The sequence below is a fragment of the Microtus pennsylvanicus genome, chromosome 6, assembly GCF_037038515.1.
Source record: "Microtus pennsylvanicus isolate mMicPen1 chromosome 6, mMicPen1.hap1, whole genome shotgun sequence".
Lineage (NCBI taxonomy): Eukaryota > Metazoa > Chordata > Mammalia > Rodentia > Cricetidae > Microtus > Microtus pennsylvanicus.
The window spans coordinates 73,780,453-73,805,756 of NC_134584.1; the positions used below are offsets into that span (position 1 = coordinate 73,780,453).

At 40.4% G+C, this 25,304-nt stretch overlaps 1 protein-coding gene across 7 annotated transcripts in view; it reads right to left on the minus strand.

The window, feature by feature from the left end:
* Positions 1 to 25,304, minus strand: part of Large1 (LARGE xylosyl- and glucuronyltransferase 1) — a 464,139-nt gene that overhangs the window by 42,353 nt on the left and 396,482 nt on the right. For all 7 annotated transcript variants that reach the window (XM_075976475.1, XM_075976470.1, XM_075976476.1 and 4 more), the window contains 2 exons: positions 18,725 to 18,880; positions 6,139 to 6,302 (listed from right to left, as the gene is read on the minus strand). In XM_075976475.1, coding sequence (XP_075832590.1) covers positions 6,139 to 6,302; positions 18,725 to 18,880 — 320 coding nt within the window. The remainder of the gene's footprint in view (positions 1 to 6,138; positions 6,303 to 18,724; positions 18,881 to 25,304) is intronic.

The following is a 25,304-nucleotide window of genomic DNA, read 5'->3' on the forward strand; positions in this document are numbered from 1 at the left end:
CCCTTTTCCCTTCGTATTGTGGACTTTCCCTGGACGCCCTTCTCAGGCTGTTGATACTTGATCAGTGTAGCTGTTCTCAGCCAGGTTGTGCACTATTTGTGTTCTCCACCTAGACATACTATGCAGCAATAGAGAGCCTTATCTGTCATCATAAGCAAATTTGGTTAAACAATTTGGAATCCTTAAAGGGGAAAAATTAGTTTTAAAAAGATAAGAGTTTTTCCACCATTAAAAAATGGGAAGCACTATTATATTGGAGGAAGTTAGGTCTATGTAGGATTGCACAATAAATGGTTTAAAAAATGGAACTGAATCAGGGGATAATTAACTTTGCTGGGATCTACATAATGTCAATTATAAACATTATCTGTTTGATAATTCTTGTTTTATCCATAAAAAAGTTGGTTTATATGAACACCAAGAAACAGGCCTTAGAAAAATTACTGAGGAAAATAATGCAATTTTGATTGATACATTACAAGCTTTAGAAAAACTTCCTAAAACAGATAGAGATATTGAGACAAAGGCAGAAGAATTAAAAGGAGAACCAACCTCACCATTATATTGGAAACAGCTCAAAATTATCAAAAAACCAACTTTAATTTCTCTAGTCACCCTACAGGAACAACTACCAAGTAACAGGTATCCCCAAGGCTATGTAAGAGCTGACTAGATTCCTGTGGAAATGTTAGATTTGAGGAGATTTAAGGAGGCAATAGGTTCGTAAGGTATGCATTCACTTTTTGTGAGGGAGATGTCAAATTATGGTCAACTAATAACAGAATTGTCCATCTGGAAAGACATGATTAGAGCAGTATTGGAACATGGTCCTCAATTACAGTAGAGGACCAGGTGGTAAGATGAAACCATTGAATAATGAAGTAGGGCTAGAGGTATGGAAATTTCCCATGGCCAATTTCATGGAGAGGGCAATTATTCTGATGTTCAAAGACGGTCTATATATGATTATCACACCTTGGCTCTAAGCCATGCAGCAACTTTAAATGCTTGGGACAGAGTTAAAGAAGTCGGAAAGAGAATTGAGCCATTTTCTAAAATTATACAGTATCCAAAAGAAACCTTCATTGATTTTTTTTTTACAAAGATTGACTTCAGTTGCAAATAGAATGATACCAATGATACGAAATCTAGAATTCAGACAAATAATAATTGAATGTTTGTCTTTTGAAATGCTAATTCACAATGAAAAAGGGGGTAATTAGGCCTTTAAAGGCAAGATCAACAACCATAGATGAATGGATTCAAGAATCTCATATTGAATCTCATAACCATGATGATACTTGGATAGGAGAGGTGATTTCCAGAGGCTTGAAGAAAAATCAAAATGTTATATGTTTTCATTGTGCTAAACCAAGTCACTTAAAAAGGGATTGTAGGCAGGGCGTTCCTAGAAACAATATTTTTTTCTAAGAATAATCCAAACAGAAGGCCCGTGCCTTCTGGAGTATGCAGAAGGTACAACAAAGGCCAATATTGGATCAATGAATGCAGATCAACAAGGGACAGGCAAGGTAACCTTTTGTCATGAGGAAATGACTTAGAGGGCCTCTCACAGGCCCCCATATCAAACTTAGTTCAGTCATTCCCTGTCATAATAGGGGAAACTCCTCTCCAGATTACTTAAAGGACCTAATGCCTATTGTAAAAACAAAACAAAACAAAAACATATTGCTCTGGATAACAGAACAATTTTAGAAGATAAATCAAAAATTTCCAGGGATACTATAAAGGAAATGTTTTGGCAAAGTTCTATAAATTATCAAAGACTAAAGATAAAAATACAAATAAATGACATTGTAAGTTAAAAAAAGCTATGGATACCATCAACACTGATAAAGATTAGATTAGAAGAAAGACCTCTTGGTTAGAAGAGGTGATAGTTTATTAAACAGCATGACCATTCAATCTAAAGTAACTTATAACACTAACAAATGTTGTTCATTTTATCAGATATAATTTGCCAAAAGGGAAACTCCCCAAAGGTAGGGTTGGGACAGGGTTTTGTTTTTGCTTTTCTAGGAGAATGAAGGCCCAAACTTAGGAATCCGAAAACCACTGATAAATGAGACATCTGAAGAAAAAGGATGAATCATCCAGGGAAAACTGGCCTTTTGGTATATCATAATTCCAATACAGTAAAATTTCATAAATCTTCCCAAATGTTTGTTTCTGGTGCTCTCTACATACATATAATGCAAATTATCATTTTGAAGTCACAGATTAATTAAAAATTAAAATTGATTTTGGAGTTGGAGCACGGCTCTCTCCTCTAAACCCTAGCATGCTTGTTAAAAGGAAAATCTAAAATCTGTCTCATGGCAGAAAAGCCACTAGATATGGGACAGAAGAAAAACCAAAATTAACAAGTATTCTATTGTCACTAATTTCATAGTACTTTGGTTTTATTTATATTTTAAACTTTTTGTCATGATATTAATGGTCATATAGAGTACAACCTGATTTTAGAAAAAGGCTTCATCTAGCATCCTATTCATAATTTCTGATTTAAATCTCTACCAGGAAACTAGGAATTACGTTTTTCACTCTGGACATACATAAAAAATTTTAGTCATTTAATTTCTTTGAGATATGCTGCATATAACCTTTAAGTGAATCATGACCATGTCTACCTAATACAGACCTTTGAAGTCTCCAAAGGAGTATGAGGCCTTACAATGATGATTCCACCTGGATTGTGGTAACACCACTAAGCTGACAAACACCACCCAAAGATCAGCTTTGGAGTACAAAATGCTCAGGACAATTTCAGCCTCACAGACTGCTTTAGCCAGGACTTGAGAGAAGCCCTGCACTTTCCCACTACACAGGAGACTGGAAAACAAATGATACAGCTAGCTCTCCCAGGACTTTGCAATTATTCCACTATTTTTCAAGTTCCCATAAAGATGCTGCCATATCCAGACAGCAGAAAGTAATTTTAAGAACACGACACTCACATCCTCAATAGGTGGGGTGGCCAGGTTTTGGTCATTTGGTGGGTTATGAATATTTGGCATCAATTAGGTGGTTCTGTTACAAGTTTTTATTGGTAATTATCAGAAAAAAAGTTGAACAAAAGATATTAGATTCATGGATCTCATTCTAAAAAAGAAAAGGAGGGCTATAGATATTATAAGATAAAATATAGATTATTGAATCTAAAAGTCAAAAAAGCATACTACTCTTACATATTTTACAATGGTATAGGTATAGGTTTTTGTACAATAATACAAATCTGAAGCTATCTTTGTTATACGATATATGTTTCTACTCTTATTAAGGACATGTCTATATATTGATAGAAACTTAAGGTTGTATTGTTTAGAAAATATTGTACATAGATTTCTACTCTTGTTCAGTGTATTGTACCTATACAGCTCATTGAACAATATAATTAAATTTCTGATCCTCAAAATTTATTATTACAAAGTATTTAGGATAATAAAGAAATGCAGGTTAGTAGTTAGTCACCTATTATGATCAAGCTTGTACTCAGGTTAGGTATATTTTCGAGGTCAAATAGAGATATTTTCTATAAACAGGTGGTCTTCCAAACCTTGGAAATCTATAAAATATGGCACTTAACATATTTTAATAACATGAGGTTCTTTTTTTAAGACAATGAGACATGTCTGTTCCTGGGAGCACCAATCTACTTCAGAAAAGATGATAGGCATCAAAGAAAATCCAAATGGAGTTTACTTTCTATGTGGTAAAAGTTAGCCATTGGGCAAGAAACTGCCCTTGCCTCAACTGCTGACAGTATGCTGTCCAAATTGGACAATCAGGGAACAAAAGAAAGTGACTGCCGAACTCTGCCAAGAAAAGGTGGGAAAGTCCTTCAAAAATCCTGTTTCCCAGAAATTTCTGTCATATATACCTGTAGGCCAGGTATGGATGCCCCAAGGTTGCAGAAGAACCTTCGGTGAATGTCCAGGCAGTCAGCTGTTTCTGTCCTTTCTTAGTTTGCTTTGCACTTCCTGTTTACCCAGGTAATATTATATCCTTCTCAGGTCTCTGATGGAGTTAAGAACAGATAGCTATGGTTATTTTCCTTGTCAGTTCAGAAAAGAAACTCACAAAAAAGTGTAAAGTGTAAAAAAAAGGTTGAGAGAAATAAAAAGATACTTTTGGGCTGGTACTATAAGTTAGGATAGAAAGTGAATTAAGTACAACAGTTTGGTCTCACCAAGATAAAATGGAGTATTTTCTCTGAATTTGTCACATGCTATGGATTAGACACTGTTAATGTAATTATTGCCTATATATATTTGTATATAGTTATTGTACATATTGTATATTGTTTTTCCATTAGTTAAAACCTTTGTTTTTTATTTATATAAAAAGGGGTAAATGAGTGATAATTTGATTGTGTTCTAGCAAATAAAGTTTGCTTGGAGTCAGAGGGCAGAGCTACCTAGGTTTGGAGGACTGAGAGAGAGAAGACAGGACATGGCAAGGCAGGGCTGAGAGAGGAGCCCTTGTCCTTTTTGGACAGAGGAACAAAGAGGTAGGAAGCTACTGGTAGCTGCTACTGATTCTCTGATCTTTCAGGTTCTTACCCCAATATTTGACTCCTAATTTTGTATTGATTAACATTAGTTAGATTAACATCTCAGTTTGCACAAAGTGTACCAGATAAGGGCAGCCACTGAGGCGTGTGTAACTTAAAGATGAGAGTCAGCTATGTCAAATGGCTGGGGAGAGGAAATCTGCTTATCTCTAGAACAGTGACCTCAGGGCTTAAAATCCATTCATCTCCTGTAGTCAGTGAGGTTTGTAAAAATATAAGTAACAGCTGGAGAGATGAACGACTTAGCAATTAAGAGTATGTATTACTTTTGCAAAGACCTGAGTTTGTTTCCCATTGGCCACATCAGGCAGTTCACAACCATCTGTAACTCAGTTAAAGGTGATCCGTGAACACTGTCCATAGCTAACATTATTTGTTATAGCTATGCTTTTCTTCTGTCCAATTGTCGTGCAAACCATCACCCTTCCAACCACAGACCGTTTGGACTTGCTAGTTCATCTGTCTGTGTCTAGCTTTCCTCAATACCTTCTACATCTCTACAGATATGTCTCTTAGGAAGATTTTGCCTAATGGCATAATCTAAAGAAGATCCCCAAACAGACTGACACTATCTATCCCAGTCCCTTCAAAGACCTTATTGCCACTATAATATTACTAAATTATTTATGGATATCTATCTATACTCCTGATCCTGGTTCACACACTCCAAACTTAAAACAACACCAAAACAAAGATTCTGTCTTAAATGGTTTGCTATGGATCCTGGGTATGAATTTGTCTCAAAAGCTCTCATTGTGACTCAGTTATCCCTTGTCATGGTTAAGAACCTGCCTATCAGACTGTAATTGAGAAAGGGCCACCATAACAGCAGTGCCACTGGGAAATGCCCAGTGAAGGACTTTACATCAGGACACAAATGAGGAAGAGAAATGAGCCATGTTTTGCTGGGTCCACATTGGCAGTTTGAATAAGAACGGTGCCCACATTCTCATATATTTAAATGATTAGTCACCAGGGAGTGGCACTTGTGTCTCGAAAAACCAAAAAAAAAAAAAAAAAGAAAAGAAAGACTAGGGGGTGTGGCGTTGGTGAAGGAAGTATGTTGCTGAGTAAGGTCTTTGAGGTTTAAAAAGTTCATGCCAAGCCCAGTATTTCTCTCACTCTGTCTTCTTTCCAGCAGATCAGGATGCAAGTTCTCAGTCCCATGCCTACATTCCTGCCACCATGATATTCATGATTAATCCTCTGAAACTGTAAGTAAGCCCTCAATTAAATACTTTCTTTTGAAGTAGTTTCTTTAATAATGGTGTCTCTTCACAGCAGCAATAGAGCAGTAACTAAGCTCCAGTGTGTAGCCTCTTCAGCAGGGCTTTACTCCTAATGAACGAATTCTTATTATTATCCTCAAGCAACACTGATAACAAAAAGAGGAAACCCCTCCTGTGCAGCACGAGGAAGATGATTTAGATTTAACAGAACTTGATATTCCAAGCCTGGGAGACCATCGCTCATCTTCCATTGTTCCATGGGGTAAAGATCATCAGTTATGGGGACTGTGTGGTGGGTGACATCATTGATCGTACCTGTCCATGGAGAGCTGAGCTACCAGGGTAACATCTGTATTGTCAGCAGCAGGCTCGAACTCATAGTGCAGGAAGTACAGGTGGGTTCGGTGAACAGTGAAGCGTTCTCGCCGGAATTCATAACACAAGTCATCCTCATCCAGCTCTGACAGCTGCTTCTGAAGCTGCAAAGGAAGAAAAAGGTTTGGAGATAGGAGGAAAGGCACCAAGTGACCCAGGAGCCTGTCTGCAGTTGTCTGTCCTTCCTGTGTTAGTACTTTAACAGAAAGGACTCCTATTTTATCTCCTGAGCCATTACTCTAACTTCAAAGGGTGACCAGAAAGGCAGGCACCTTCTCCATATGAGAGATGAGCCCCCTTGTGGCCAAGAGAGACAGTGATGCTCACTGACAAATAGAGCTCAGACAAAATTCTCACAAATAAAACAGAGGGTTTTCTGGGGCAAGTCAGTCAAATGGTGATCTAGTTTCAACTAACCCAAAGAAGATACTTCCAGATGAGGAAATCCCAAATGTAAAAGCTTCTGAGTGACCTGATGCTTTTGTTTTCCTGGAACTACATACTTCAATCTTTGGGTCAGGTATAGGAGAGAAGAATCAAGCAAATGCATTAATAATGACACAAAACTCTGTCCATTTATTCTTTTAAATTTAATTTAACCAGGACAACCTCTTTCTCTTTTACTTTTTCTCATGAAAGTCTGGCTTCATTAGTAGAATATTATCTTTAGTTCTACTCCTTTCTCCTAGCTCACCTAACACGCTAACAAGTGTGTGTGCGTGCGTGCGCTCACATGTGGAAGACAGCCTCAGAAGCAATTAACCTGGAGTTTTGAGGTCAGGTCTCTCACTGGTATGTGGTGTTTGCTGATTTTGCTAGGCAGGTTAACAAGTAAGCTATTGGCCTGTTTCTGACTCCTTAGCACTGGCATTAAAAGTGTATGTCACACACCTGGCTTTTTACATGGCTACTGAATAAACTCATCATGCTTGTATTGTAAGCACCCTTAGGCTAAATCATGTAACAACTCTTTCTGTCCCACCAGCTCCCAAATAATGACAGAGACTAATTATTAATTATGAAAGTGTGGACTTAGCTTAGGCTTGTCCGTCTAGCTCTTATAATTTAAATTTACCTGCTTTTATTATACTATGTTGTACCATGTGGCTTTTTTACCTTTCTTTCATTCTATATATACAGCTCCCTCCATGTCTCATTGGTGTCTTCTCTGTGCCTTGATTATCTCTGACATTCTCTCTCTCTTCCACACCGTAACTGAACAGTTTCCAGTTCAGAAAAGAAACATTTGCAAATTCCTCGAAGGAATATGTTTGGCTTTGTCTCCCCTTGGTTTTGCTTGGTGGCTTTAATATACTAAAAAAGGCACATGATTTCTACTTTTGTGGAGGGAAGGGAAAAGTATGTATGGATGTTTGCATGTGAGCTTTCAAGACTCACATCTTCCTTTGATGAGTTTTCAACCAAGTATCTTAATTTATGTGGCAAGATTATTACTGACAACACAATGAAATGTATGGGGGGTTTACTTCTCTTTACATGGACCAATGGAAAAGAACTTATCAAGTTAATGGCTCTAGGAAATACTTTCTAAATCACCCATAGAATGAATTCTAAAGGCAAGAGCTATACCCCATTCAAATTAGAACCCCTAAACCCAGGACACCCCAAGCACCTTAAAAGCTATATAAGCCTTTGTTGGTATCAATTACTTCATGCTAAGAAAGGGAGTGACCATCAAGGAAAATGACTCCAGAACTACAAAGGTGTAGCTTGCTCTAGCAGAGAGGGCTGGGATGCAGTTCTAGAGCACCTATGTTCTCTCTTATGAAATTCACGGTATCAGTGGTGTGTGATTCATACAAACCCAAGTTCACATATAACCATCAGTGTGATGGTCACCTAGGAGGTGTTACTGTCTGGATACCACACAGATATGCTAAGACAGATAGATCTGCCTGTGAGACTTCAGGGTACCCAGATGCCAGCTACATGTTCGTAGTACCTTTACTACCACCACCATGGGATGCACCTAACACAGCTGCTCGGTGCTGGGTATTGGGTGCCAAGTTAATGTTTCGGGGTGCACTGTCTCACATTTTAAATCCCTTAGCACACATCTCTTTTTCAAAGGAGAAAACCTAGGCCCTCTCCCTTCGAACGTCCAGCCAGGAACACTTCACACTACACAATTACTTCTTCCACAGAAGATAGGAGCTTCAAATGGAATGGCAGAAAACATAATATGCCTTAACAAAGCATGCCATTAAAAAAAGAGAAAATTGTATATATAGTAAGGTCCCAACAAAAACAAACAACAAAGGAAATCCACTAAAACTCAGTTGAGGAAAACATTATAAGGTTAACAAAAATTTTTCTGTGAGTGATGGATTAAAAGATAAATTTTATTGCTTCTATATATCTTCCTGTAGTTAGCAAATTCTCTGCAATTTTCCCAAATGAGCTAATGCATGCAGGAGTGCTTTGTAAAGTGAAAAGTGTTGCATGGACTTAAACAATGAATGTGATTGCATTACTTACTTTTTCAAATTTTAATGTTGGGTGGCTTATTGCTGTATGTGTGGCTGATGTTGTCTCAAGAGGAAAATACCAGTTGCTTCAATGCAGTGTTTTCTTCACCCAGTGACTGGGCAATGTCCCCAGAGAGACACTGGGCTGAAGGGAATGTTTTCATTAACAGGCCTGAAGGCTACTGCACCCTGTTTTCTAGCCACAGAAGAAAATAGGACTCCCGCCAAGTGAGTAAAAGAAACAAAAGATGTATTTCTTCTAAGATAAAATACATTTCCTAAATTGTTTCTTTGGGCAACCAACTGAGGCACAGGCAAAATTTGACTCAAGAAAATGGTCCTTTAAGCAGTTTGCACTTCTGTTCTGCCTTTCTATCCTGAAAGACAATGGTCTAGACTGGCTTGGAGCTGCCTGAAATGATGGCTGGACATGCCTGAGGGTTTAGCCGAAGTGTGTTCCCAGCTCTGGAGAAAGGGACCTCTGTTTACAGCAGGGTGAAGAAACAGTGACATTATGGAGATATGTGAAAACCAGAACCAGATAACACCAACCCTCATTTTCTGTGTGATCTATGTGAAAATTCATTTCAACAATAGAACAAAGAGATCGGGCTTCACAAAGCATCTTTGGAAAATCAGTAGGTTACTTGGAGTAGGTCTAGCAGGTTCTCCCATTTAATCCTCAAACCAGTCCCATATGTTAGGGTGCCCCTCAGTCCTGCGTTTTTGATGAAGGCTTTACAATCTGGAAGGTTCAGCCAAGTATTCAAGGTTGTATGATCAGTGAACACAGCAGCAGGTACTGAACCTAAGGACTTTTTGCTGAGCTTTTGTTGTCACCATGTCACTATCATGTAAAGAGGTTTTTTGTTTTTTCCTAGCTCTAATTATTCAGTTAGATGGTTCTGTGGCTATGCAACAGTGACGTTCCTCTGGTAGCTGCCTCAGCAGAATTAATTTGGTTTCCTCTTTCCGGCATTCTAAATTCTAAGGAAAAGTCACATCAAGGTTTGGGCTTGACGGTACAATGGGTAAGGGAGAGGACTTCAAGTTTGAGGCAAGCCTGGGCTACATAGTGAGACAATGTTGCAAGGGGGAAAAAGTAAAAGCCGGCTTAAATAATGAACCTGTTAACTGCTAAGAAATGCTTTCTTTAAGTTCACACATCAGAAGATCTGGTGCTTTCAACTAATACTAGAATAGCCTTACTTTTTAACTCTGTGCATTATCTTATACAAAAGATATGGATTGTTATGGTGCTTAAACTGCAGCAAGTATGCAACAATGAAATCTCAACAATATGGTTGACTAAACAGATTTGCATAATGACAGCATATCTATGTGGCCATCTCTAAATACATGCACATGAGCAACACTAAAATAAATGTGGGCTCAGAATGTTGTGTATGTAACACACATATAAACTATTAAAATTACAGAAGAGGTCGTGAAACTGAGAATGAGAAGGACAGGGGAAAGGGAGGAGTAGGAGGGGAATAAGAATGAAAATGATAATTATACTGTGTAGGGTAAAAGGGCCAAGGAAAGAACACCCTGACCCTGACATGATGCAAGACTAGGGCCCAGGGAAGAACACACTGCTCCTAGCTGGAACCCAAGTAAAAAACTAAGGAAAAAAACAAAAAACAAAAAACCAAAAGTAAAACCACCAATCCCTAAGCTTCAAGATCAGGCCAGAAAATCCCACCAATCCCTGAGCTTGCCCCAAGATAAGGATATATGTAATCTTTCAATCTTCCCAAGAAAGTCTATATATACTCCGTCTTCTGCTAAGTTCTCTGCTGATTCTCATCCAAGGAGAAGCAGCCAGCCTCCTGGGTTTTTCCCTCCCAATAATCTCTTGTGTAAAGTTTGCTGTGTGGTATGACTTTGTGGCATTACTTAGCTCCCGACACATGCACTTTAGAGCTTAACACTTGCACTGGAGAATGCGCTGACCCTGCCACCAGAGCAGAGCTGTAACATTTGCATTGGCGAAGCTTTTCCCTGAGAGCTTTAACACTTACATACTGTAATCTTGTTTAAGATAATACACACACACACACACACACACACACACACACACACACACACACACACTCAACAAACCCCAAAATAAGTTAGAGGAAGCAATATATTTGTAACTACTTTTAGGAGGTCAGGGTCAAGGGACACAGACACATGCCCTGAATGAAGACTATCTGCTCTCTATAAAAAGCCCTTCTGTGTTGGAAAGCTCCTCAGGTAGAATTTTGAGGGGGTATCTTCCTTTATTTTCCCAGGGTCAGCCCTGAAATAACTAGATTTCATCTCCACCAACTCCTATCTCCTGAGTATTGGCTTTTAAGTGGCGAGCAGATGGACTTAGATCTAGTAGACAGCTGTGGAAGATAGTGCATACATTATTTAAAGTAGCAGGGACATTATTTGCTCACCAGTCCCCACACTGGATTTTTCTGGGCACACAGCTGGGCTGTATTTCCAGCTTCTGACATTTGGGCAGATAGGCTTGTAGGGCTACCACTTTTGAGTCTCACTTAGACACAAATATCATGTTCTTTTCTTGGCTGAAAGCTAGAGTCAAAGAGTTCCCCAGAGAAATCCAGGGCTTCATGGAAGGCAGAGACAAGACAGGAAGTGGTTTGCTCCTGAACCTGGAGAAGAGTCACATGCCAATTATGAAAACTCACTTGGATTTTTCAGTGCAGGATGCTGAAGCATGCTATAGTAGTTGTTATTGCCTTACAAGGCACACCCTGCCTAACAAGAAAGTAATCCTAAAAAAGTTCAATGGACAAAGAAAGAATCTCAGAGGCCACTTGAGAATTCTTTCATTCGGATACCTTACAACAACAGATAAAATGTTGATGGGTAAGCTAACAATAAGAATATTGCTTATGCTTCCAAATTACTTTGTCTTTAAATGGAATCCACTATTTGTTTTCTCTTGATACTTGTATGAGGTGGTAAGGAGATGTCTTGATGCTCTCAGATTAAAGATGAGGAAATGAGGAGGACTTAGTGGATAGCTCAGTGAGTAAAGCATTTATTTACCACACAAGCACATGGGCCTGAGTCCTACATCAAAGCTAGAAACGATGGTGTCCATCTGTAACCTCAGTGCTGAGGGACAAGAGAGGTTGCTCCCTCCCACTCCAGGTCTAGTGAGAGATTCTGTTCCAAAAAATGAAGGTGGAAAATAACAGAGAAGGATATCCAGAGTGTATCACTGGCCTACACAAGGACACACACATACCCACAAACACACGCACACACACATAGTGGGGGGTGTTGCCCCAGAGATTTTCTCAGATGGCTTGGGGCACCATACTCATCTCCTAAAATCTCATCCAAGGCTCTTCTTCCTTATGGCTTCTAAAAAGAAGTCAAGTTTTATTGGACCACAGAGACAGGGAGAGAAATATCACTAGCTCACTATTATCTGCTGTGTGTATTAGTCAATAAGTTTCAGGTACCCTGAACATTTTGACACAGAAGACCAAACTGGAAACCACTTTCAGTCTTTCATGGAAGAGGCCACATTCAAGTGTGTTCAGTGAAGGTTCAGAAGGGTTCTATCTGCAGGCCCTGATTAGACTTGGAGAAGATAGAAAAGGAAAGACATGGCCTCCTCTTTCCCAGATACTAGTATTAGCTTCTCTATCATACACAATTAACAGTCTCTTATTTAATATCAATCTCTACTCTAGAAATGAACCTAAGGCCTTTGTTTCTGTATTTCAATGGATCATGTAGTCTAGAAGGAAATGCAAAAAAGCAAGCCAGCAATTTCATTTTGGTTGTGGTGCTGGGATTGGAATCCAGAATCTCCTAGGTGCTAGGAAGGATTCTGTCACTCTGCTTCCCAGCTTGAAAGTAGTGTGATCATGAGTACAACTTGATTTGGGGGGACAGCTGCTGGTGCCACATTATTATAAGCTACCAAAATGCCTCTCTTAGTTTCTTTACTGTTTTATTCTAAAATGCTCTGAAAAAAAGCCACTTAAGGGATAAAAGATTGACTTTAGTTTACACTTCCAAGTTACAATTTATCATGGTGAGGAAGTCAAATTACCAGGAGCTTGAAGCAGCTGGTCATATGTACATAGTCAAAAGAAAGCAGTGAATCCATGAAGCACACAGTTCAGGATCCTCTGTCGTGGGAATAGCACCACCCAGAGAGGATGAGTCTTCTTATATCAGAGCAAGATAATCTCCCCAGGCATGTTGAAAGGTCCATCTATCTCCCAAGTGACTCTTGATTTTGTCAAGTTGACAGTACTGGCCATTGTACTACCCGAACTTATTTTATCTTTTGAAGTCTATCAAGTTCACATCCTTGGTTCCATTGTACAGGGAACTACAGAAAATTTATACAAGTCATGTTAAATCCCACATATTTTTCATGAGGTAATCTTATAAGAAGATAGAGAATTACATAGGTATATGGGCATGACCACAGAAGTCAGAGTGTCAGGGGAAGTAGACTCTGTACAAGGTGGAGCTGACCCAGAACTAAAAAGCCAGCTACAAAGGTCAATCCTGTATCTAGGTATCTGCACACAGAATCGCCTGATCCTAGGCTCCTCTTCTTTTCATCTCCTCCCCTGATCTACCTATCCACACTGTGATTTTTAAGGATTTGGAGATTAACATGTTCACAGAGGGTCACAGATGGCTTTGCTCAGCCCATCTCTAGGGCCCCAGAACTGTCCATGTTGGGCTAGTTGTAGCTGTGTGGCTGAAAAGCTGGTGGCATGCTGCTGACCCATGAGTACAGTAATACATTCTGATTTCCCTCTGAGGTTTCTCTGGGGGTACAGATGCTTTCACACTCCTTGGCAGTACTCAACAGAATGATGTAATAAAGTTTTTTATAGAATTTTTTGTATGTGTCTTAGTTTTAACTTTTAAGTGAGCTATGGTGATGCTACTGTCTCTTCCTCCTAGTAAGCTTAGTATCAGGGAACACAGCTTCAGAGATGGCCAGTCTATCACCTTCATGGCATAAGGGACCTGAACTTGTAAGCCTTCTTCATTTCAGAGATGATGAGACGTGAGACCTCAGAGAGGTTGGAAGGAAAGGTGTCTCACATAAGCATTTCCTTCCTAACACACATAAGAACTTTCCCAGAGTGGTTGGTACACTGGACACCTTAACTTTTAACCTTCTAAACATGGCCTTCATGGATTAAACTGGATGACTGTTTTACAGGTGAGAAAATAGAAAACTGGACTACACTCAGAGTCACAGGGCTTGTCCAGGGCTAGATTTCTTCATCTAGCAAATGTACGTTTTAGGCAAACAACTGTTACAGTTCTTACAGTTAATAAGAATAATTAAGAAACGGATGGCAGGCAGTCTGTTCGTGTGTGCAAATATTCTGATAGAGAAAGAGGAAAGCTGACATCATGAATTGAGGCTGGGAAAATGGAGTGGGGAATGTGCTTGCTACTTTGAGAAAGTAGCAACTTTTTTCTACTGAAGGGAGCTCATCCTCCAAGGCTCAGTACTCCATAATCTTGCTCTATCTTGTCTTTGTTTGCCCAACATAAAGATATTCTTGGTATTTGACTCTCTCATGCCCTTTCCCATCAATTAGACAACTGAGTCAGACTGTAAGACTGAGCAGCCACTAATGGGATGAGACCCAGACACTACCTTTGTTACAACTAAAACTTGGTGAACTTCCTGCTTTGGTGTGCTTGTTAGCCTGGTTTTGATCATGATGCACCTCTCATATTGCCAAAAGAAAATGCCTTGCCAAATTTATTTTGCTTTGTGTTCTCTTTGTGTATCCTAAAATTATTTCTTCCCACACAATGTAAGACTGAGGACCTAAATTCAAATCTTCAGTTCTACATAAAAAGGGTCAGGCATGATTACATACGTCTTTAACTCTAGTATAAGAAGGTGGAGGCAGGTGGATCCCTGAAGTACGGGCCAGGCACTGATGCCAATTGGTGAGCACCAGGCTCAATGACAGCCTGTCTCAAAAGATAAATTGGAGGGCTGGAGAGATGGCTCAGTGGTTAAGAGCATTGCCTGCTCTTCCAAAGGTCCTGAGTTCAATTCCCAGCATCCACATGGTGGCTCACAACCATCTGTAAAGAGGTCTGGTGCCCTCTTCTGGTCTTCAGGCATACAGACAGAATACTGTATACATAATAAATAAATAAATATTTTTTAAAAAAAGATAAATTGGAAGCAACAGTGGAGGACACACTACACAAATACACACAGACACACAGATAGACATACACACAGATGTCATGACTATATCAATCAGTACAAGTGCTATGAATAAATGGAAGAGGGGTCATGCTAAGGAAGAGTGGTGATTGGGGGACACTTTTAACAGTTGAAGGAATAGTGACTGATACAAATGAGAGCTTGATATCAGCTCTTGGTCTGCCGCCACCCTGTTCTGTGATTTTAACTCTCTAAGCCTCCATTTCCTTCTCTAAAAATGCAACCAGTAACAAATACCTTATAGGGTTTGCAAAGTAAGAAATACTACGAGAAACAAGAGGGGCTTTTATCATTGTCATGTCATGTCTAAACCTGCAGCTGTACTGGGATATCACCATTCTGCTTTGGGGCTTTAGAGTTAGTTAGACAGGTTACAAGGACCTGCTGCCTTCGTGGGTGCTTTCTTACCTGTCCTTACAATCTACAAATCATTTCAACTGAGCTCTCCATTCCTGCTGCTCCCGATGAAGTTCAATACCATTATCACTTCTTTACCTGGACTGGAACACAGTCTCTGAGTGACTTTGCTGTGTCAGTCTTTTCTTTTTTATTCTGTTCTCTGCATTGACTTCTCTCCAATGCAAATGTGAGAATGCCTATAAAATCAACAGGCTTTAGCCCAAACTCCCAACCCAGCCAAAGCCTTTGTGCTACTGTCAAACAGAAGCCACCATCATACTGCTTTCTGCCTCTGCTTCTGCCTCTTCACTTGCCTGCCTTATCTTTTACCTGATGCTTTATTCTTGCTAATTCTTTACTACATTCATTCTGTATCTTTCATGTGCCTAGTTCTGTTATAGGAGTGGATTTGAGAGGAGAACAGTTCAAAGTCTCCAACCTAGAAGCTTTATATTTGAGGATGAAAACAAAACAGGAAAGAAACAGTCTATGTAATTGCATATAGTAACACATGCTATGATGGAAAGAAAATAAGATAGATCACAGAATTTTACTTAAGGGGTTACTCTGGGCCACCGTTAAATGAGAACATTTAAACATGCCAGGCAGAGACAAGGTATTCTAGGTGGTGGGAAAGCACACAGATAGAGGACCAATGGGGAAGTGCAGCTGGTACATGGTACTTGGGAGAGACTGGGGTGCTGAGTGCTTAGACCTGGAAAGCCTGGATTCTCTGCTTCACCAGGGGTTGTTAAGTGGCAGCTTGCATATAGCTTAACCCTGAGAACACAGGGGTGCAGGTGATGGGTAGACAGTCACAGAGGGGAAATGATGGAGAACAGAGTTTACACTGGGCATTTGGGACAAAACTCCAAGCAGGCACTCAACCATCATTGCTGAGAATAAACTCTGATTTGAGCAAAGAGAAAAGATGAGGAAAATGGGGTGAATAGAAACAGTGCTTCTCAGAGCCCAAGAGATTCGAGTGCTTTCTGACTTCCCTTCTCTGTTGCCAGCAGAGAACTGTAGATACTGAGGAGTCTAGGAGGATACAGGGAAAAGCATGAGTAAGTAGCAAGTTCACTGGGGTTCAGAAGGTGGTATTAGCATGTGATCACTTACTCCATAAAAGGTCAGGAAGGTCTTCCTACCTTCCACAGGGAGTCTAAAAGACTTCTCAGGACACCTAAGGCAGCTATAAAAGCCTTGCCAGTCTCAGAGGAAAATTCTAGTTTGAGTTACTCTTACTTAATTTATTATTATTATTTTTTTTTTAAAAAAACCTTTGTCAGCTCACATGTCCATCTATCTGGTCATTAGCTGCTATGTCTTCTTCTCTGTCCTACCCACTGGTCCCTACCCTGTTCTCCAAACCAGTCCCGTGTCTGTGGCACCAGATACATCATCTGCCTGGAATGTATCTGTATCTCCCTTATTTGACTACAGCCGAGTTTCTTGTCAGTTAGGTTTCAGTGTCAATTTTACCTCCTCATCTCCCATTTGCTGCTCCCCAAAGAAAGAATCTGCCTGGCTTTTCACTAGGCATTGCTACGTATCACTGGTTATTAGCTAATAAATTTTCCTCACAGCTTGGGTGGTTGGGTGGTTGGTTATCAATGAGCTCGCTGTGTTTTCCTGCTATGAGACACAAACTCTGAGGGAGGCACTACTGTCCCTTCCTTCTTCCCTTCCACTGTCTGTCTTCACAGATTCATTCACTTATTTTCATTTTAAGTTTTTAAGTATTTGCCTGCATATATGTATGTATGCCACATGCCTATATTGGCATAGAAGCCATAAGGGGGCATCAGATCCCTTGAAATTGGAGTTATAGATGACGACGAGCTGCCGTGTGAGTGCGTGAATGGCATCCTTTCCTGGTGCAGTCACTATACTTTACCACGAGCCATATTCTCAGTCCCCCTTTCATCTGTCAACAGTGCTCAGAATGAGAAGAGCACCCTCTGTACGTGTTTCTATACTGAATGACTGAAACAATTTCTTCTGTGTCTGATACTGAGGACCTTGGGAAAGCAAGAAAAAGTACCGTGTATTTTGTTAGAATCTAATACACAGCAGATGCTGAGCATATATGTAATTTCTTACCCATTTTGCAACGGAAGTATTAGAGATACAGAGACACAGGGTATCTTGTTTGAGATCACATAGGTAGAAATGAGAAGTCTGAACAAATATTCCAGAAAAGAAGCTGTACTTGCAGACCGATTGAGTGAGGAGAGTGTTAGGACTCTGGAGAGCCTGGAATGTTACATGCCTTTGAGGCTAATTACCTTGGGCTAGTTCTAACTCTCCAGGACAGCCATTCCTTGTCTACCTCTGTGAACTAACATCTTGTGACTAATAGATTAAAACCTTTTACAATCTATTAATTTAGCAGTCCATTAGCTTCCTCTATCCCAAAAGATAAGAGAGCATCTTCCTATAGAAAAGCTTCCCCCATCTTGCTGTACCTGCTTCCCTGATGTACCCACTGATGTATTTTAAACTTGTCTTGATTTATGATTATTTTTGTCTTGTGAATTTATAAAACGTCATAAAACTGCTTCCACATTGGAACACGGAATTTGGGGTGACTCAAATTTGTGTTCCTAGGCTATGGAACTAAAATTGGCTCAAGAAACTTTTTTTCTCTTTAAGATGAGACCTGTGTTTTTTGTGTTAACAAAGGTAATGGTTAGAGTTAAACTCAATTCATCTTGATTCTATGTTTCTGTTGCCTTTGGCTACCATGCTCTTTTTCTATATCCTTAAGAGTTTAGTGTTAGTCACAGCTGGCATCATTGCTTGCTGTTACCATGGGCAATTTGTTTAATTTCTCTACTTGAACTTTTTCAATAGTAAAAGAAGAACTAAACAAAGAAAAATGAGTTACTACATATGAAAGAATAGGAAATAACATTAACAACAACAACAACAACAAAAGTACCCAATATCTTCAGCTATTCCTGTAACTCTTCACTCAACTCTTTCCTTGCCCAAACCAACTGGAAAGAAACCAGTACCTGTTGATGTCTTCCTCTGTGTCACCCTAGGCCCCAGTCAATGAATTCTGTGCCTTCACCACCACAAGCTTGGGAATTTCCTGGCCATGAAGCAGACAATGAAAATCTGATAGCTTGATCTGCCTGAAAACTCATTCTGACCCATTCAACTGAGCTAATGTCTCCTATCAAGTCCAAATTGATCCACAGGAAGTGACCAGATGATCTGACCATTGTTCCATTGAGCCATGGATTGATTCTATGGCAGGCAAGGGGTCTTGGTCCTCAGTGTATAGTCCTGAGCTGATCCAAATCCCAACAAGGACCCAAAACAGACAATGGAGAATGCGGCCAATCTCTCCCACTATCTGTTGAACACTCACATTTTCACTGTTGACAGCAGTTTCACTGGGGCAGCCAAAGAGCTCCCTCCGCAGGAGGTTGCCATCATACTCAAGAAAGGTCAGGTAGAGGTTACGGAAGAATTCCACATGTTTGTTCTTCACACGGAGCTTCTTGGGGGAGTTCCAGTGGATGACCTGAAGGGCAGCAAAGAGGCTGTCAGATTGAGAGGGCCACACAACACAGCTCTCTATGGCTTTGGACTAGAAGAGCTGTGATCTGTAGGTCTGCAGGTCATTCACTCACCTATTGGTTCTAAATGTTGAGAGGAATAGTAGGGAACCAGTGCTGGTGAAGGATCAAATCTTGCCTCTGTTCTAAGCTGTTGTTTAATCATGGGAAAGTTCCCTAATTTTCTGTGTCACAGTAGCATACACGGTTCCTGTGTGTAGAGACTGGGACTCTTCAACCAAAAACTGTTGGGTGATGCAGACAGTTCAGGACACTTGATACCTGAGGAGGGGAAGGCATAGCTCTTCCCTCGAGGTTCCTGGTACTGAGAACATCATGTAGCTCTTCCACCACCAATGGTATTTCCATGGTCCCTGCTTCTCTGTCCAGAACAGCTGCCTGACATTGCTGACCTCAAGGGTGTGAGTTTGAATTCTCTCCATATCTTTTCTCTCTCTGTTCTTTAAGCACCACACTGTTAATTGCCCCCTACAATTTCTGATTTATGTTTCATTTCGGGGCCAAGTCTATACTTTATGTCTGGTTACTAGTTCTAAACATTGAATTCCCTGTTTAAATAATTGTTGAGATCTCAGTCTTCAGCCAAGATTGAGTGACAACCTCATAGAACTACCATGAAAAGTAAACACATTAGCATGCAAATCTGGCATTGGGTAAGCACTCACAAAGATGTTGGTTCCCTTAGCATCTGTAGATGTCCTAAGGAACATGACCCTGGGAGCTGTCCATAGACTATGCATAGCCCCCCAATAGGTAGGTAGAAGGCACAGTGCAGGAAAAAGCACTGGAGATAGCTCTGAAATACTCTATAGAAGCATGATAGAAGATGCCTGTTTTGGAGCTCAGAGGAGAGAAACATGGTTCCCAGGAGACATGAGCTAAAGTGAGACATGTGAGGAAGATCACGCTGAAGCATAGTGTGGGGCATAGAAGATCCAGTTTTGTAGTAGGAGGTTTCTGTCCCACCCGGTCCCGCAATAAACACACAGAAACCATATTATTTGCAATACTGTTTGGCCAAAAGCTTAAGTGTATTTCTGGTTAACTCTTAACTCAAATTAATCCATCTCCATTAATCTGTGTATTGCCATGAAGCTGGGTAAAGTTCCAGCATGTGTCTCAAATCAAAGCTGGGGACACTGTTATGATGCCCTGGTGAGAAAATGAGGCATTGGGTACACATTTTTTGACTTGATTGTAAAGAGAAAATATGAAAGAGGAAAATTGAGAAAAGTAAGTGAATATTTAGAGTATAATAAACACCAAAATTATTCTAAGTACCTCATTATTAATATTTATTGGTACTTATTCTTACAAGTAGTTCTTACTATTATATCATGACTATTAACAATGAATAATTTGAATTAAATTTTAATGAAGAAAATCCATCGGGCATCACTGTGAATAGTACTCTGTCTTGGAAGGGAAGGGAGGCTCCAGAGGATTTTGTTTTCCCATGGTCTCACAAAGACCCACCTCAGAGGCTACTTGACTAACCACTGTACTTTCTCTGAGCTGGATGTGGAGCCCAGCAAAGTCAGAAATGGCTGTAGAGTTCCTATGAAGATGGAGTTACTAATGGGCGAAGGTATTAGCAGATATCAACAGTGGGGCTGAAGCAGATAGGGAAGATGGGCATGGGATGAATTAATAAGCTAAAAGACAGCAGAACCAGGGAAGGGCTGGCTCCAAGGAGGCTGCTCCATGATGGTAGTCCCCATAACTGGTCACATTCCCAGTGTCTGCAGAAGAAGTCAAGCAAGACCAAACCTCAGCATGGAGTAAGAAGGGGAAGAGGGTACCATGTGTCCCTGAACAGGAGATGTCTCTTAAGGGTTCACCAAGAGGTCTGCATTTGATGGTGCTGTAATTTGAAAGCATTTCCCCAAATTTATGCATTAACAGCTTAAGCTCTCTAAGAGGGAATTTAAATAGGAGAGCAAATGCCTTTTTGGAGGGGGTGAGCATCTGATAAAAGGAGTTTGCTCCTTCCTCCCTCTTTCCCCCCTAATACATTTCTGCCTCTGCCCTGGGCTATCAAGGTATTTGCATAGTAGGAAATGGATCTCCAATAAAGTCCCCAGTCTCAGGTACACTGTTATATTAGCATTAAACAAATAGGACAATTGACTCTCTAAACTCCTATAAACAAGAGTCAGAGAGGGGTAACTAGTCACGATCCCTCCCCTAGCAGAGCCTCTTTTACAAGAAACTAGGGTCCAGAGTGACACAGTAAGCTGCCCAGTGTCACACAGCAGGGGGTGGGGTGTAAAAAACAGATTGTATTCCTGTACTAAGCCACATTCATGATTCTGAAACACTGACTCATTGCTCTCTGCTTGGTGAGGAATGCCATTTCTTGGCCTCTTGAAGGACAGAACCAGCAATCACTGCTGGATTCAAGGCAGCAGCACCTGAGACTGACACTGAAGAATGTGCCCCAAATACATTTTTGTGTGAAGCTGGCGAACAAAGTTGTTTAGATCTGCAGGGTCTGTGATAAGAATCTGTCATAACTCATTCTCATTTCTGAGGCCCATTAGCACTGCAGTCATAAGAATAATATTGATAATGGTGGTGATTATAATAGTTTGCTCTTCACAAACAATGGTTTGATACTTGCTGTATGCCAAACACTGCTCTGAACACTTTACATGTCAGAACTCATTTGTTCTTACCATACCTGGAAAAGACAACTGACATTCTCATTATGCTCTGTGAGGGTCTAGAATCAATATAGGAGAAAAGTTTCTCTGTACATATCAGTGAGAATAAACTGAAGTGGGAAGACCCACCCTAAAGGTGGGCAGCATCACTCCATGAGGTCGGAGTCCAGGACTGAACAAAATGGAGAACGTGAGTGGCCAACCTCAATTCACTCCTGCCACCATGCCTTGTTTGCCATACCAAAGTAAATCCCTCCTTCAAGTAACTTGTTAGATATTTTTGTCACAGTAACGAGCAAAGTAACTAACATAGACCCCATTCAGGTATAGAAATTTAGATAATTGTTCTTCCCTATCTGGTCAGAAATCAGGATAGATAAGATTGGAATTCAAGTAGAGAGAGAAACTAGAAAAAGAAATGCCTATTCATTATTCTCCTTTACCTGAAACTATGAAATGATTCTCTTCCTAGAAGTGAACATAATATTTACAGAAGATTGGGGGACTAGAGGTGAAACTTTCCTACCTTGCGATAGACCTGAACTGACAGGTAACTGAGGACTTCTGGATACACTTACTAGGTGAGTCTTCTGTGCAGCATTCATTAGAAAGGGAGAAGGGGATTATCATTTAGGCTGCCGAGGCTGTCAGCATGGGGGTTTGGGAATGTGATATCACTGGATCTGAAACTTTTATAAAGGCTGAGGATGTGTGCAGATTTGTAGTCAGACTCTAGTGATCCTGGAGAACTGGTTGCAACTAATTACCATCCAGAAAACTTCAACAGCATTTGGGAAGAGAGAAGTTAAGGTGATCAAAGGGGAGATGAGAACTCCACAACCATCAAGGGTACAAAAAAAGAAGTTCAAAGGTAGAAAAAGACCTCAGTGTGAGGGTGAGTCTATGGGAAGAATCAAGCCCACATTTTGGCCTCTAAAGTACTTATACATAAGAGGGCTCATAAGTTCATTCCTGGTGCACAAGCGCTGGGAAATCGGAGACTGTGTGCAGACAGCAGATGAAGAATAACATTAGCTTCAAGCTACAGAGACAAGCAGTGCTGGAAAATGGGTGTCTGAATGAAGACTCCTAGAGCTTTTGTGTGGCTCACGGAGTAACAGCTATGCTCCTTACCAGTCAGTTAAGCTTGTTGCCACTGGCTGACACTTAAAATTCTCACCTGGTCTTCAACTAATAAACATTCCTGGTGTTTTTTTCACCTTATTTTCATGACTTTGTGACTTTTCAAATAATTGTCCCTCCCAAGAATATCCTACTTTTTCTGTATTATCTGCCTGTCTGTTATTTTTCAAGCATTAACCTAGATGCACCTCTTCTGTAAGACTTTATATGAGCATTCCTGGCAGAGGGTTGCCACATAGCATGACTCCCTCTCTACTCCATTCTCTGTTCTTTATGGAATGCAATGCTCTAAATGCTGTGACAAGATCATGAGCTTCTTACGATTCAAGATACCATGAACGATCCCAGACAGTCTTGCAGCAGTGCATGTCTATACGACCCACCATTCCCCAACAATGTTATAAGTAGAAGCATCTCTTCCCCTAAAGGTTATGATTAAAGTGGTGCTATCTTCCCACTCTACCCACCTTTCTGTCAGATTCACAAATATAATAACTTGGACTATGGTAGTTATCACGGAACCATGATGGACAGGTCAACGCAAGACTGACCTTTGAACAGTGTCTACAACCGCATGCCCTATAAAGGGAAAAACTCAAACTCTTCATTTTAAGCCACTGCAAATTGGGTTTTCTGATTATTATTGTAAGCCTTCCTAAGCAACAGGGGAGATGGATACTGGCCCTTTCTTAGTGTTCCATAGATTTGTGGTTTACTTCATTAGAGAAAATCTTGCACATTCCTATAATTATTTATTTTCATGCCTGCCCCTGGCAGTAATGAAAAGTGGATATCTAGGCTGGCAGGGAACATGACTTATTATTCTTCCCAAGTGACGCAGACCCTGGGATAGTTAGTATTCAATAGCTGGCCTTTGGTTTGAGGATGGAAATTACGGTGGTGACATTCTCAATAATCTTCACATGCGGTATGTCTACAGTCAATCAGTTATAAAAGCCCCATCAACATGGGCTTCAGAATATAGAAACACAGCCCTCCTTTCATTGTCTGAGGGCCAAATAGCTTGTCATCTTTTTTTTCTGTAAAAGAGTTTAAACTCCCTGTTATCTACTTGCTGGCATTTGAAAGAGAAGGGCAATATTTTCACAAGTCTTTTCTCCTTGTCACCTTCAGAATTAAGATTCATGGCAGAAAAGCAGGAGTGAGTTGGCCTACAAACTAGACACAATTCACCCTCATCTGCACCAACATGTCAAATGTCATTCATCTGCAACTGGGACTAATTTAAACTCCCTTGCAGATCTGTAGTACAGGTCAGGAGTGCTGCAATGATGGATATAGTGATGATATATTTTAGATGATAACACGATAATATGAAGGATTACCTGGAGATATGCAAGTGTTTATTTCCAGTATGTTTCTAGAGGAGAGTGGCATATGAGCTGGCAGACTGGGTGGTTAAGAGACACCCTCAATATGGATGATACCATCCAGTGAGCGCTGGGCCTAGGTGAATAACAAAGGGAACCACCCCTCTTCTGGTTTTGTGATACAGTTTCCTTTTCTTTCTCTTCACCTTCAGAACTCCAGACTCCTTGACCTTGAGATGCTAGGACTTTCACCAGGGAACCTATGTTCTTGGATCACTGGTCTCTGAGAGCTACCGTATCAGCTTATTTGTGCTAAGGACATCAAACTTGACCTGAGTCATGCCATCAGCATCCCAGGTAGACAAGGTTACAAGTAGTCTATTGTCATTCTCAGCCATCATAATGCTTGTAAGCCAATTCCCCAATTCTTTCTTCCTTTTGGTTTTGTGTTTTTGAAGGACTCACACAAAGACACACCACATGCGTGCAAGTCACAAAATAAATCTGGTGGAGACTTCCAAGTTATGATGGCCTACTGAGAACAGACTCTGTGGGAGAAGGAGGAATCAGTGGTCACAGAACACAGGAAGGGCAGGTAGAGACCATACAACGCAGTGAAGCCAAGCCAGGGCTACCATGAGCCATGCTCAGGAAGACAGACATGTCTGATAGAGACTAAAATAATGGGCAAGAGCCCAGATGCTCATCAGCAGATGAAAGGGAAATGAAAATAAGACACACACACGAGTATTAATCTGCTACAGTGAAGAATGAAATTATGTCACTTTAAGAAAAATGCGTGAAGCTGAAGATTAACATAATAAATGAAATAAGCTAAACTTTGGAAAATACCACTGCTTTTTCTAAAATGCAGAATCTATATTTGCATTTAGAAAAAAGAGTATGTATGCCTTTGGACAGATTTGATAAAGGATAAGAGAGGGTAATGGGTAGGTGATATGAGCAAAGCACATTGACATATGAAAGGACTCTAGCCAGCCCAAACATGGCTCTGGAAGTCCTTGCCCTTCTCTCTCATTCCCTGTGACATGCTAAAGCACACCCACCTAGTATATTCCCTTATGTGGCCACTTCTTCCTGAGGCTGACTGCCAAGGTTCAGCTGTTGAAATATTGAAGATCAGCAATCGTAAACCACTTTGCCTCACCTAGTTAACATGCACAATTAAAATTAAACATCTCGCCCTCATAAGCCGTTTCCCCTTTTAC